The following is a 13,369-nucleotide window of genomic DNA, read 5'->3' as shown; positions in this document are numbered from 1 at the left end:
CCCGGTCAAAGTGCGCCATCTGATGGGGAAATGGGGGCGTTACAGGAGAAAGGTAAAATTTAATTTAATAATAATATTTGGACAAGTTCGGTGGGCCGGACTTTGCCCGTTGTCCGCCCTAGGCCTTGAAGAATGTTGCTCTCCGGTGTTGGCCAGTCAGTCTCGAAGACAACACTTACATTGTATTCTTGGTTTTTTTCGGTAAAGTCACCACCACGTAGAAGGGAAACAATAAAACAATAAAAATATAAAACAATTAAATTATTATTCTTGGTTTTTTCGGTAAAGTCACCACCACGTAGATATGGGAACAATAAAATAATAAAAATATAAAACAAAATTATTATTCTAAGTTCTTTCGGTAAAGTCACCACCACGTAGAAGGGAAACAATAAAATAATAAAAATATAAAACAATAAAATTATTATTCTTGGTTCTTTGGGTAAAGTCACCACAACGTAGAAGGGAAACAATAATATAATAAAAATATAAAACAATAAAATTCTTATTCCTGTTTTTTTTCGGTAAAGTCACCACCACGTAGAAGGGAAACAATAAAACAATAAAAATATAAAACAATTAAATTATTATTCTCGGTTTTTTCGGTAAAGTCACCACCACGTAGATATGGGAACAATAAAATAATAAAAATATTAAACAATAAAATTATTATTCTTGGTTCTTTCGGTAAAGTCACCACCACGTAGAAGGGAAACAATAAAATAAAAATATAAAAATAAAATTATTGTAAAACAATAAAATGATTATTCTTGTTTCTTTCGGTAAAGTCACCACCACGTAGAAGGGAAACAATAAAATAAAAAAATATAAAACAATAAAATTAGTATTCTTGGTTCTTTCGGTAAAGTCACCACCACGTAGAAGGGACACAATAAAATAATAAAAATATAAAACAATAAAATTGTTATTCTTGGTTCTTTGGGTAAAGTCACCACCACGTAGAAGGGAAACAATAAAATAATAAAAATATAAAACAATAAAATTATTATTCTTGGTTCTTTGGGTAAAGTCACCACCACGTAGAAGGGACACAATAAAATAATAAAAATATAAAACAATAAAATTATTGTAAAACAATAAAATTATTATTCTTGGTTCTTTGGGTAAAGTCACCACCACGTAGAAGGGAAACAATAAAATAATAAAAATATAAAACAATAAAATTATTATTCTTGGTTCTTTGGGTAAAGTCACCACCACGTAGAAGGGAAACAATAAAATAATAAAAATATTAAACAATAAAATTATTATTCTTGGTTCTTTCGGTAAAGTCACCACGTAGAAGGGAAACAATAAAATAATAAAAATATAAAACAATTAAATTATTATTCTTGGTTCTATGTTTATGTCTTTTTTTACCTACCACGTGACTTTACCGAATAGAACCAAAGAGCGTGGATCCTTGCAGTCGCGACAGCTTCAAATCTAGAATTGATAGCCACATCGCTTCTGATATTTGGAGTTTGCGTGTCTCCGTGAAAATGCATTTGCCGTTGTGGCTTTATTTCGGCACGGGGGGGGGGAAGGGAGGAGTTTTGTAGAGTCGTGGCTGCCGGAGTTCACGAGGGAGAGGTGGTGGGAGGGTTTGTGGCGTTGCAGGGATGGGTGGGGCTGGAGAAATCATCAAGTAAATGAGCTTGAATTGGTGATCGGACAACGAGGCACTCGGGTGGGGTGAGTGAGAATCACGGCAGCTAAATCTCGACGTGGTTTATCGCGTCCTTCCAATGGTCGCTCACTCTGAATCCATCTTCTCGATTAACGTTCTGCCTGTGTTGGTATATCTGGACGGCTTTATTGAACAAATCTCTGATGGTGGCCGGAGGGTTTGCAGAGCACCTTGGTCTCGGAGAAAACAGCGTCACGTGTTTTCAGCGTCACGTGTTATCAGCGTCACGTGTTATCAGTGTCACGTGTTTTCAGCGTCACGTGTTATCAGCGTCACGTGTGCCCACAGCGTTGAAACAATGATCCGCCACGGCGAGGTGTTGGTTCTGCCGTGTCTCAAATCCGCTTTGTGTTCGCGAACCCCGGTCTGAGACACGTCGCGAATGGATTGCTGCAGTCCGCGAAAGCTTCAAATCAAGAAAGGCAAGTATGTGATGAAGGGGCCCTAAACTATTATTGTTATTTTAAACATGTGCATTTTTAACTTGCATCGTGAAGTAATTGTATTTTTTTCGTCGTTTGCTATACAGCAAGGTAACGCGAACGATGGCCAACCTTAAACACCCGGTCGTTCTTTAAAAAAGTTGAAGGCGGTATAGTACGATTGTAATCGAGCAAGTGCATAATCACTGAACCGTAATTGATATCTTGAGGGCATGTAGCGCGGGGTCCTTGGAAATGCGGGACCCGTAGCATTTGCTACTTTTGCTACTTGGATAATCCGGCACTGAGTGGCATCTACAACTGCAGAACGTGAAGAACCAGTTGCAACTACATCTGCAGAACGTGAAGAACCAGTGGCATCTACATCTGCAGAACGTGAAGAACCAGTGGCATCTACATCTGCAGAACGTGAAGAACCAGTGGCATCTACATCTGCAGAACGTGAAGAGCCAGTGGCATCTACAACTGCAGAACTTGAAGAACCAGTGGCATCTACATCTACAGAACATGAAAAACCAGTGGCATCTACATGTGCAGAACATAAAGAACCAGTGGCATCTACATCTGCAGAACGTGAAGAGCCAGTGGCATCTACATCTGCAGAAGGTGAAGAGCCAGTGGCATCTACATCAACAGAACGTGAAGAACCAGTGGCATCTACATCTGCAGAAGGTGAAGAGCCAGTGGCATCGACATCAACAGAACGTGAAGAACCAGTGGCATCTACATCTGCAGAAGGTGAAGAGCCAGTGGCATCTACATCTACAGAACATGAAAAACCAGTGGCATCTACATCTGCAGAACATAAAGAACCAGTGGCATCTACATCTACAGAACATGAAAAACCAGTGGCATCTACATCTGCAGAACATAAAGAACCAGTGGCATCTACATCTGCAGAACGTGAAGAGCCAGTGGCATCTACAACTGCAGAACTTGAAGAACCAGTGGCATCTACATCTGCAGAACGTGAAGAAACAGTGACATCTACATCTGCAGAACTTGAAGAACCAGTGACATCTACATCTGCAGAACTTGAAGAACCAGTGGCATCGACATCAACAGAACGTGAAGAACCAGTGGCATCTACATCTACAGAACATGAAAAACCAGTGGCATCTACATCTGCAGAACATAAAGAACCAGTGGCATCTACATCTGCAGAACGTTAAGAGCCAGTGGCATCTACAACTGCAGAACGTAAAGAACCAGTGGCATCTACATCTGCAGAACGTGAAGAACCAGTGGCATCTACAACTGCAGAACGTGAAGAACCAGTGGCATCTACTTCTGCAGAACGTCAAGAACCAGTGGCATCTACATCTGTAGAACATGAAGAACCAGTGGCATCGACATCTGCAGAACGTCAAGAACCAGTGGCATCTACAACTGCAGAACTTGAAGAACCAGTGGCATCTACATCTACAGAACTTGAAGAACCAGTGGCATCTACATCTGCATAACATGAAGAACCAGTGGCATCTACATCTACAGAACGTGAAGAACCAGTGGCATCTACATCTGCAGAACGTGAAGAACCAGTTGCAACTACATCTGCAGAACGTGAAGAACCAGTTGCATCTACATCTAAAGAACGTGAAGAACCAGTGGCATATACATCTACAGAACGTGAAGAACCAGTGGCATCTACATCTACAGAACGTGAAGAACCAGTGGCATCTACATCTCCAGAACGTAAAGAACCAGTGACGTCTACATCTACAGAACGTGAAGAACCAGTGGCATCTACATCTGTAGAACGTGAAGAACCAGTGACGTCTACATCTACAGAACGTGAAGAACCAGTGGGATCTACATCTGCAGAACGTAAATAAACAGTGGCATCTACATCTGCAGAACGTGAAGAACCAGTGGCATCTACATCTGGAGAACGTGAAGAACCAGTGGCATCTACATCTACAGAACGTGAAGAACCAGTGGCATCTGCAGAACGTGAAGAACCAGTGACATCTACATATACAGAACATGAAGAACCAGTGGCAACTACATCTGCAGGATGTGAAGAACCAGTGACATCTACATCCGCAGAACGTGAAGAACCAGTGCCATCTACATCTGCATAACATGATAAAGCAGTGGCATCTACATCTACAGAACGTGAACAACCAGTGACGTCTACATCTGCAGAACGTGAAGAACCGGTGGCATCTACATCTACAGAACGTGAGGAACCAGTGGCATCTGCAGAACGTGAAGAATCAGTGACATCTACATCTGCATAACTTGAAGAACCAGTGGCATCTATATCTGCATAACGTGAAGAACCAGTGGCATCTACATCTGCATAACGTGAAGAACCAGTGGCATCTACATCTGCATAATATGAAGAACCAGTGGCATCTACATCTGCATAACGTGAAGAACCAGTGGCATCTGCAGAACATGAAGAACCAGTGGCATCTACATATACAGAACTTGAAGAACCAATGGCAACTACATCTGTAGAATGTGAAGAACCAGTGGCATCTACATCTGCATGACATGAAGAACCAGTTGCAACTACATCAGCAGAACGTGAAGAACCAGTGGCATCTACATCTACAGAACGTAAAGAACCAGTGGCATCTACATCTGCAGAACGTGAAGAACCAGTGGCATCTACATCTGCATAACGTGACGAACCAGTGGCATCTACATCTTTAGAACGTGAAGAACCAGTGGCATCTACATCTTTAGAACGTGAAAAACCAGTGGTATCTACATATACAGAACGTGAAAAACCAGTGGCATCTACATCTTTAGAACGTGAAAAACCAGTGGCATCTACATCTGCAGAACGTGAAGAACCAGTTGCAACTACATCTGCAGAACGTGAAGAACCAGTGGCATCTACATCTACAGAACGTAAATAAACAGTGGCATCTACATAACGTGAAGAACCAGTGGCATATACATCTACAGAACGTGAAGAACCAGTGGCATCTACATCAACAGAACGTGAAGAACCAGTGGCATCTACATCTGCATAACGTAAATAAACAGTGGCATCTACATTTACAGAACGTGAAGAACCAGTGGCATCTGCAGAACATGAAGAACCAGTGGCATCTACATATACAGAACTTGAAGAACCAATGGCAACTACATCTGTAGAATGTGAAGAACCAGTGGCATCTGCAGAACATGAAGAACCAGTGGCATCTACATATACAGAACTTGAAGAACCAATGGCAACTACATCTGTAGAATGTGAAGAACCAGTGGCATCTACATCTGCATGACATGAAGAACCAGTTGCAACTACATCAGCAGAACGTGAAGAACCAGTGGCATCTACATCTACAGAACGTAAAGAACCAGTGGCATCTACATCTGCAGAACGTGAAGAACCAGTGGCATCTACATCTGCATAACGTGACGAACCAGTGGCATCTACATCTTTAGAACGTGAAGAACCAGTGGCATCTACATCTTTAGAACGTGAAAAACCAGTGGTATCTACATATACAGAACGTGAAAAACCAGTGGCATCTACATCTTTAGAACGTGAAAAACCAGTGGCATCTACATCTGCAGAACGTGAAGAACCAGTTGCAACTACATCTGCAGAACGTGAAGAACCAGTGGCATCTACATCTACAGAACGTAAATAAACAGTGGCATCTACATAACGTGAAGAACCAGTGGCATATACATCTACAGAACGTGAAGAACCAGTGGCATCTACATCAACAGAACGTGAAGAACCAGTGGCATCTACATCTGCATAACGTAAATAAACAGTGGCATCTACATCTGCATAACATGAAGAACCAGTTGCAACTACATTTACAGAACGTGAAGAACCAGTGGCATCTACATTTACAGAACGTGAAGAACCAGTGGCATCTACATCTACAGAACGTGAAGAACTAGTGGCATCTACAGAACGTGAAGAACCAGTGGCATTTACATCTACAGAATGTGAAGAACCAGTGACATCTACATCTACAGAACGTGAAGAACCAGTAGCATCTACATCTACAGAACGTAAATAAACAGTGGCATCTACATCTGCATGACATGAAGAACTAGTGGCATCTACATCTGCATGACATGAAGAAGCAGTGGCGTCTACATCAACAGAACGTGAAGAACCAGTGACATCTACATCTGCAGAACGTGAAGAACCAGTGGCATCTACATCAACAGAACTTGAAGAACCAGTGGCATCTACATCTGCATAACGTAAATAAACAGTGGCATCTATATCTGCATAACATGAAGAACCAGTGGCATCTACATCTGCAGAACGTGAAGAACCAGTTGCAACTACATCTACAGAACGTGAAGAACCAGTGGCATCTACATCTGCATGACATGAAGAACCAGTGGCATTTACATCTGCATCACATGAAGAACCAGTGGCATCTACAGAACGTGAAGAACCAGTGGCATTTACATCTACAGAACGTGAAGAACCAGTGGCATCTACATCTGCATACGTAAATAAACAGTGGCATCTATATCTGCATAACATGAAGAACCAGTGGCATCTACATCTGCAGAACGTGAAGAACCAGTTGCAACTACATCTACAGAACGTGAAGAACCAGTGGCATCTACATCTGCATGACATGAAGAACCAGTGGCATTTACATCTGCATCACATGAAGAACCAGTGGCATCTACAGAACGTGAAGAACCAGTGGCATTTACATCTACAGAATGTGAAGAACCAGTGACATCTACATCTAAAGAACGTGAAGAACCAGTAGCATCTACATCTACAGAACGTAAATAAACAGTGGCATCTACATCTGCATGACATGAAGAAGCAGTGGCGTCTACATCAACAGAACGTGAAGAACCAGTGACATCTACATCTGCATAACGTAAATAAACAGTGGCATCTATATCTGCATAACGTGAAGAACCAGTTGCAACTACATCTACAGAACGTGAAGAACCAGTTGCAACTACATCTACAGAACGTGAAGAACCAGTGGCATCTACATCTGCATGACGTGAAGAACCAGTTGCAACTACATCTGCAGAACGTGAAGAACCAGTGGCATCTGCATGACATGAAGAACTAGTGGCATCTACATCTGCATGACATGAAGAAGCAGTGGCGTCTACATCAACAGAACGTGAAGAACCAGTGACATCTACATCTGCATAACGTAAATAAACAGTGGCATCTATATCTGCATAACGTGAAGAACCAGTGGCATCTACATCTGCAGAACGTGAAGAACCAGTTGCAACTACATCTACAGAACGTGAAGAACCAGTGGCATCTACATCTGCATGACATGAAGAACCAGTGGCATCTACATCTGCATCACATGAAGAACCAGTGGCGTCTCCTACAGGAGGTTCTACAACTTTGAAAGGCGTTCTCCCCGGTGTTTAGTGTCCACGCCGTTCAACGCGTTCGGATTCATAAACGCAAAACGTGAACGCGTTCGTAAGTCGAGGACTACGTCGTCGGGAGTTGAACGAACTCCAGTTACCTCGCGTCAACCCTCAGCCACCCTGGTGACGTCACTGCGAGGGGCGGGGGTAGGGGTGAGTTGGGCGGGGCGTCGATTGGGGGGGGGGGGTGTTGCCTTCCCATTGGCCCGAGCGCGGTCACCCCACTCCCATATAAGGAGATGTGGGTGGGGGGCAGTGTGTAGAGGGAGGGGCTTACGGAGGAGGGGGAGGGGCTACGGGGGGAGGGGGAATTGTCACGTGGGGCTCAATGGGACTCTGGATTCAGCCGTGGAGCAGCGAGGTCGATTTTACTAACGTGGTGGTGGTAGTGGTGGTGGTTGTGGTGGTGGTAGTGGTGGTGGTGGTAGTGGTGGTGGTGGTAGTGGTGGTGGTAGTGGTGGTGGTTGTGGTGGTGGTAGTGGTGGTGGTAGTGGTGGTGGTGGTAGTGGTGGTGGTAGTGGTGGTTGTTGTGGTGGTTGTTGTGGTGGTGGTTGTTGTGGTGGTTGTTGTGGTGGTGGTAGTGGTGGTAGTGGTGGTTGTGGTGGTGGTTGTGGTGGTGGTAGTGGTGGTTGTTGTGGTGGTTGTTGTGGTGGTGGTTGTTGTGGTGGTTGTTGTGGTGGTGGTAGTGGTGGTGGTAGTGGTGGTAGTGGTGGTTGTGGTGGTGGTAGTGGTGGTTGTTGTGGTGGTTGTTGTGGTGGTGGTTGTTGTGGTGGTTGTTGTGGTGGTGGTAGTGGTGGTGGTGGTTGTGGTGGTGGTGGTTGTGGTGGTGGTGGTTGTGGTGGTGGTGGTTGTGGTGGTGGTGGTTGTAGTGGTGGTGGTAGTGGTGGTGGTGGTAGTGGTGGTGGTGGTTGTGGTAGTGGTGGTTGTGGTGGTGGTGGTGGTTGTGGTGGTTGTTGTTGTGGTGGTGGTGGTTGTTGTTGTGGTGGTGGTGGTTGTGGTGGTGGTGGTTGTTGTGGTGGTTGTTGTGGTGGTGGTTGTTGTAGTGGTGGTGGTTGTTGTTGTGGTGGTTGTAGTGGTGGTTGTGGTGGTGGTTGTGGTGGTAGTAGTGGTGGTGGTAGGGGTGGTGGTTGTGGTGGTTGTAGTAGTGGTGGTAGTTGTGGTGGTGGTTGTTGTTGTGGTAGGTTGTGGTGGTGTTGGTGGTGGTGGTTGTGGTGGTGGTAGTGGTTGTTGTGGTGGTAGTTGTTGTGGTGGTAGTGGTGGTTGTTGTGGTGGTTGTGGTAGTTGTGGTGGTGGTTGTGGTAGTTGTGGTGGTGGTTGTGGTAGTTGTGGTGGTGGTTGTGGTAGTTGTGGTGGTGGTTGTTGTGGTGGTGATTGTAGTGGTGGTGGTGGTTGTAGTGGTAGTGGTGGTGGTTGTTGTGGTGGTTGTTGTTGTGGTGTTGGTAGTTGTGGTGGTTGTGGTGGTGGTTGTGGTGGTTGTTGTGGTGGTGGTTGTTGTGGTGGTTGTTGTGGTGGTGGTTGTTGTTTAAAGGTGGTGGTTGTTGTTTAAAGGTGGTGGTGGTTGTTGTTTAAAGGTGGTTGTTGTTTAGTGGTAGTGGTTGTTGTTTAGTGGTGGTTGTTGTGGTTGTGGTAGTTGTTGTGGTGGTTGTTGTGGTGGTTGTTTAGTGGTGGTGGTTGTTGTTGTTTAAAGGTGGTGGTGGTTGTTGTTTAAAGGTGGTGGTGGTGGTGAGTGAGGCTGACCAGGCCGGTGAGGAGGGACAGGAGCCATGGACGAGATGGACGAGATGGAGGAAGTCCTGGGTGAGTTGGTGTGTGAGTGTGAGTGAGGGTGAGTTGGTGTGTGAGTGTGAGTGAGGGTGAGTGAGTGGTGTGTGAGTGAGGGTGAGTTGGTGTGTGAGTGAGGGTGAGTTGGTGTGTGAGTGTGAGTGAGTGTGTGTGTGAGTGAGTGAGGGTGAGTTGGTGAGGAAGGGTGAGTGAGTGGTGAGTGAGTGTGTGAGTGAGTGTGTGTGTGTGAGTGGGTGTGTGTGTGTGAGTGAGGGTGAGTTGGTGTGTGAGTGTGAGTGAGGGTGAGTTGGTGTGTGAGTGTGAGTGAGGGTGAGTTGGTGTGTGAGTGTGAGTGAGGGTGAGTTGGTGTGTGAGTGTGAGTGAGGGTGAGTTGGTGTGTGAGTGTGAGTGAGGGTGAGTTGGTGTGTGAGTGAGGGTGAGTTGGTGTGTGAGTGTGAGTGAGGGTGAGTTGGTGTGTGAGGGTGAGTTGGTGTATGAGTGTGAGTGAGGGTGAGTTGGTGTGTGAGTTGGTGTATGAGTGAGGGTGAGTTGGTGTGTGAGTGTGAGTGAGGGTGAGTTGGTGTGTGAGTGTGAGTGAGGGTGAGTTGGTGTGTGAGTGTGAGTGAGGGTGAGTTGGTGTGTGAGTGTGAGTGAGGGTGAGTTGGTGTGTGAGTGAGTGTGAGTGAGTGTGAGTGTGTGTGTGAGTGAGTGAGGGTGAGTTGGTGAGGAAGGGTGAGGAAGGGTGAGTGTGTGAGGGTGAGTGTGTGAGTGTCTGTGTGAGTGTGTGAGTGTCTGTGTGAGTGAGTGAGTGGTGAGTGTGTCTGTGTGAGTGTGTGAGTGTCTGTGTGAGTGTGTGAGTGTCTGTGTGAGTGTGTGAGTGTCTGTGTGAGTGAGTGAGTGGTGAGTGTGTATGTGTGAGTGTGTGAGTGTCTGTGTGAGTGTGTGAGTGTCTGTGTGAGTGTGTGAGTGTCTGTGTGAGTGAGTGAGTGGTGAGTGTGTCTGTGTGAGTGTGTGAGTGTCTGTGTGAGTGTGTGAGTGTCTGTGTGAGTGAGTGAGTGGTGAGTGTGTCTGTGTGAGTGTGTGAGTGTCTGTGTGAGTGTGTGAGTGGTGAGTGTGTCTGTGTGAGTGTGTGAGTGTCTGTGTGAGTGTGTGAGTGTCTGTGTGAGTGAGTGAGTGGTGAGTGTGTCTGTGTGAGTGTGTGAGTGTCTGTGTGAGTGTGTGAGTGTCTGTGTGAGTGTGTGAGTGTCTGTGTGTCTGTGTGAGTGTGTGAGTGTGTCTGTGTGAGTGAGTGATGGTGTCTGTGTGAGTGTGTGAGTGTCTGTGTGAGTGAGTGAGTGGTGAGTGTGTCTGTGTGAGTGAGTGATGGTGTCTGTGTGAGTGTGTGTGTGTTAGTGTGAGTGTGTGAGTGTGTCTGTGTGGGTGATGGTGTCTGTGTGAGTGATGGTGTCTGTGTGAGTGATGGTGTCTGTGTGAGTGTGTGTCTGAGTGTGTGTCTGTGTGAGTGTGTCGGTGTGATAGTGTAGCGGTTAGCGCGCTGCGCTATGAACCTGGCGACCCGGGTTCGATTCCCGCTCACGGCCAACACCAGTGACGATTATCTGAACCGGTCCCGGGCCTCCCCTAGGTCGACTCAGCCTCAAATGAGTACCTGTTGCGGTGTGTAAACATTGCCACTAGGGAGACAAAGGCGGTCGGGCGTGGTGCTGGCCACCCACCCCCTCGTGTACCGTTCCGGCCTTCATAGGTGCTCGCTAACAGCACTTGCCCCTACAGTCTGTTAAGGCTATATGGGGGATCTTTGTGTGAGTGTGTGTGTCTGTGTGAGTGTGTCTGTGTGAGTGAGTGAGTGTGTGTGTCTGTGTGAGTGAGTGAGTGTGTCTATGTGAGTGAGTGAGTGTGTGTGTCTGTGTGAGTGAGTGAGTGTGTCTGTGTGAGTGATTGTGTGTGTGTGAGTGTGTGTGAGTGATTGTGTGTGTGTGAGTGTGTGAGTGAGTGTGTCTGTGTGTGTGAGTGAGTGTGTCTGTGTGAGTGAGTGAGTGTGTGAGTGAGTGTGTGAGTCCGTGTGAGTGAGTGAGTGTGAGTGATTGTGTGTCTGTGTGTGTGAGTGAGTGTGTCTGTGTGAGTGAGGCTGAGTGAGTGGTGAGGGTGAGTGAGTGGTGAATGAGTGGTGAGTGAGTGAGTGAGTGTGAGTGAGTGTGAGTGAGTGAGTGTGTGTGAGTGAGTGAGTGTGTCTGTGTGTGAGTGAGTTTGTCTGTGTGAGTGAGTGAGTGCGTGAGTCTGTCTGAGTGAGTGATGGTGTCTGTGTGAGTGTGTGAGTGTCTGTGTGAGTGTGTGAGTATCTGTGTGAGTGAGTGAGTGGTGAGTGTGTCTGTGTGAGTGAGTGATGGTGTCTGTGTGAGTGTGTGTGTGAGTGTGTGAGTGTGTCTGTGTGGGTGATGGTGTCTGTGTGAGTGATGGTGTCTGTGTGAGTGATGGTGTCTGTGTGAGTGTGTGTCTGAGTGTGTGTCTGAGTGTGTGTCTGTGTGAGTGTGTCTGTGTGATAGTGTAGCGGTTAGCGCGCTGCGCTATGAACCTGGCGACCCGGGTTCGATTCCCGCTCACGGCCGACACCAGTGACGATTATCTGAACCGGTCCCGGGCCTCCCCTAGGTCGACTCAGCCTCAAATGAGTACCTGGTGCGGTGTGTAAACATTGCCACTAGGGAGACAAAGGCGGTCGGGCGTGGTGCTGGCCACCCACCCCCTCGTGTACCGTTCCGGCCTTCGTAGGTGCTCGCTAACAGCACTTGCCCCTACAGTCTGTTAAGGCTATATGGGGGATCTTTGTGTGAGTGTGTGTGTCTGTGTGAGTGTGTCTGTGTGTGTCTGTGTGAGTGAGTGTGTGTGTCTGTGTGAGTGTGTCTGTGTGAGTGAGTGAGTGTGTGTGTCTGTGTGGGTGAGTGAGTGTGTGTGTCTGTGTGAGTGATTGTGTGTGTGAGTGTGTGTGAGTGTGTGAGTGAGTGTGTCTGTGTGAGTGTGTGTGAGTGAGTGAGTGTGTCTGTGTGTGTGTGTGAGTGAGTGTGTCTGTGTGAGTGAGTGAGTGTGTGAGTCCGTGTGAGTGAGTGAGTGTGAGTGAGTGTGTGTCTGTGTGTGTGAGTGAGTGTGTCTGTGTGAGTGAGGCTGAGTGAGTGGTGAGGGTGAGTGAGTGGTGAATGAGTGGTGAGTGAGTGGTGAGTGAGTGAGTGTGAGTGAGTGTGAGTGAGTGAGTGTGTGTGAGTGAGTGTGTCTGTGTGTGAGTGAGTTTGTCTGTGAGTGAGTGAGTGTGTGAGTCTGTCTGAGTGAGTGTGAGTGAGTAAGTGTGTCTGTGTGTGTCTGTGTGAGTGAGTGTGTGTCTGTGTGAGTGTGTGTCTGTGTGAGTTAGTGAGTGTGTGTGTGTCTGTGTGAGTGAGTGTGTGTGTGTCTATGTGAGTGAGTGTGTGTGTGTCTGTGTGAGTGAGTGTGTGTGTATCTGTGTGAGTGTGTCTGTGTGAGTGAGTGTGAGTGAGTGAGTGTGTGAGTGTGAGTGAGTGTGTCTGTGTGTGAGTGAGTGAGTGTGTGAGTGAGTGAGTGTGACAGACCAGCGGATGCAAGCCCACGTCCTTGACACCAGGACCTACCGTGGAGCTGATCTGCCCTCTGACCATCGACTAGTCATCTGTAAGATGCGCCTGCCATTCTTCCACTCCGGTGGTGGGTGTACACCCAGGACCCCATTCCAACCTCAAGTGGCCTGGTCTCAGTTATCTGATGAAAGTTGTAAGCGAGAATTTCATCATCGCTTGCGGCTGGGATTGCCATCGTCCCCGACTCCTCCTGATGTCGAGGGTAAATGGGCGAGGTTTAGGACTGTGACTCATGCAGCTGCAATGGCTGCTTTGGGTACGCGGTCCAGACCTCCCCAGAGACCCTGGCTGACAGAGGAGGTGTTCAGGATGGTTGAGAAAAAGCGACAGGCCCACTGTCATCGGCGACAGAAGCCAACGTCAGAGAATGAGGCTTACCGCAGCCTTCGCTCGAAGGTTCGGAGAGCGGTGAGGCGCTGCAAGGATGGGTGGTGGTCGCGGGTTGCTGAGGAGATGGAGTCTGCCTCAGTGGC

The 13,369-nt window shown here is 47.0% G+C and overlaps 1 protein-coding gene across 1 annotated transcript in view; it reads left to right on the top strand.

Annotated features, from left to right (window-relative positions):
• The first annotated feature begins 8,680 nt into the window (after positions 1–8,680).
• LOC142906933 (uncharacterized) overlaps positions 8,681–13,369 on the top strand; it is a 38,143-nt gene continuing 33,454 nt past the window's right edge. The window contains exon 1 of the mRNA XM_076055720.1: positions 8,681–9,291. Within this exon, the coding sequence (XP_075911835.1) occupies positions 9,258–9,291 (34 nt within the window). The 5' untranslated portion in view covers positions 8,681–9,257. The remainder of the gene's footprint in view (positions 9,292–13,369) is intronic.

Source organism: Petromyzon marinus, chromosome 72 (genome assembly GCF_048934315.1).
Source record: "Petromyzon marinus isolate PM22_M1 ecotype Great Lakes invasive population chromosome 72, UKy_Petmar_22M1.pri1.0, whole genome shotgun sequence".
In the NCBI taxonomy this organism is placed as follows: Eukaryota; Metazoa; Chordata; class Hyperoartia; order Petromyzontiformes; family Petromyzontidae; genus Petromyzon; species Petromyzon marinus.
Note: the sequence above shows the minus strand (reverse complement) of the source record. Positions and strands in the feature narration are given on the sequence as shown.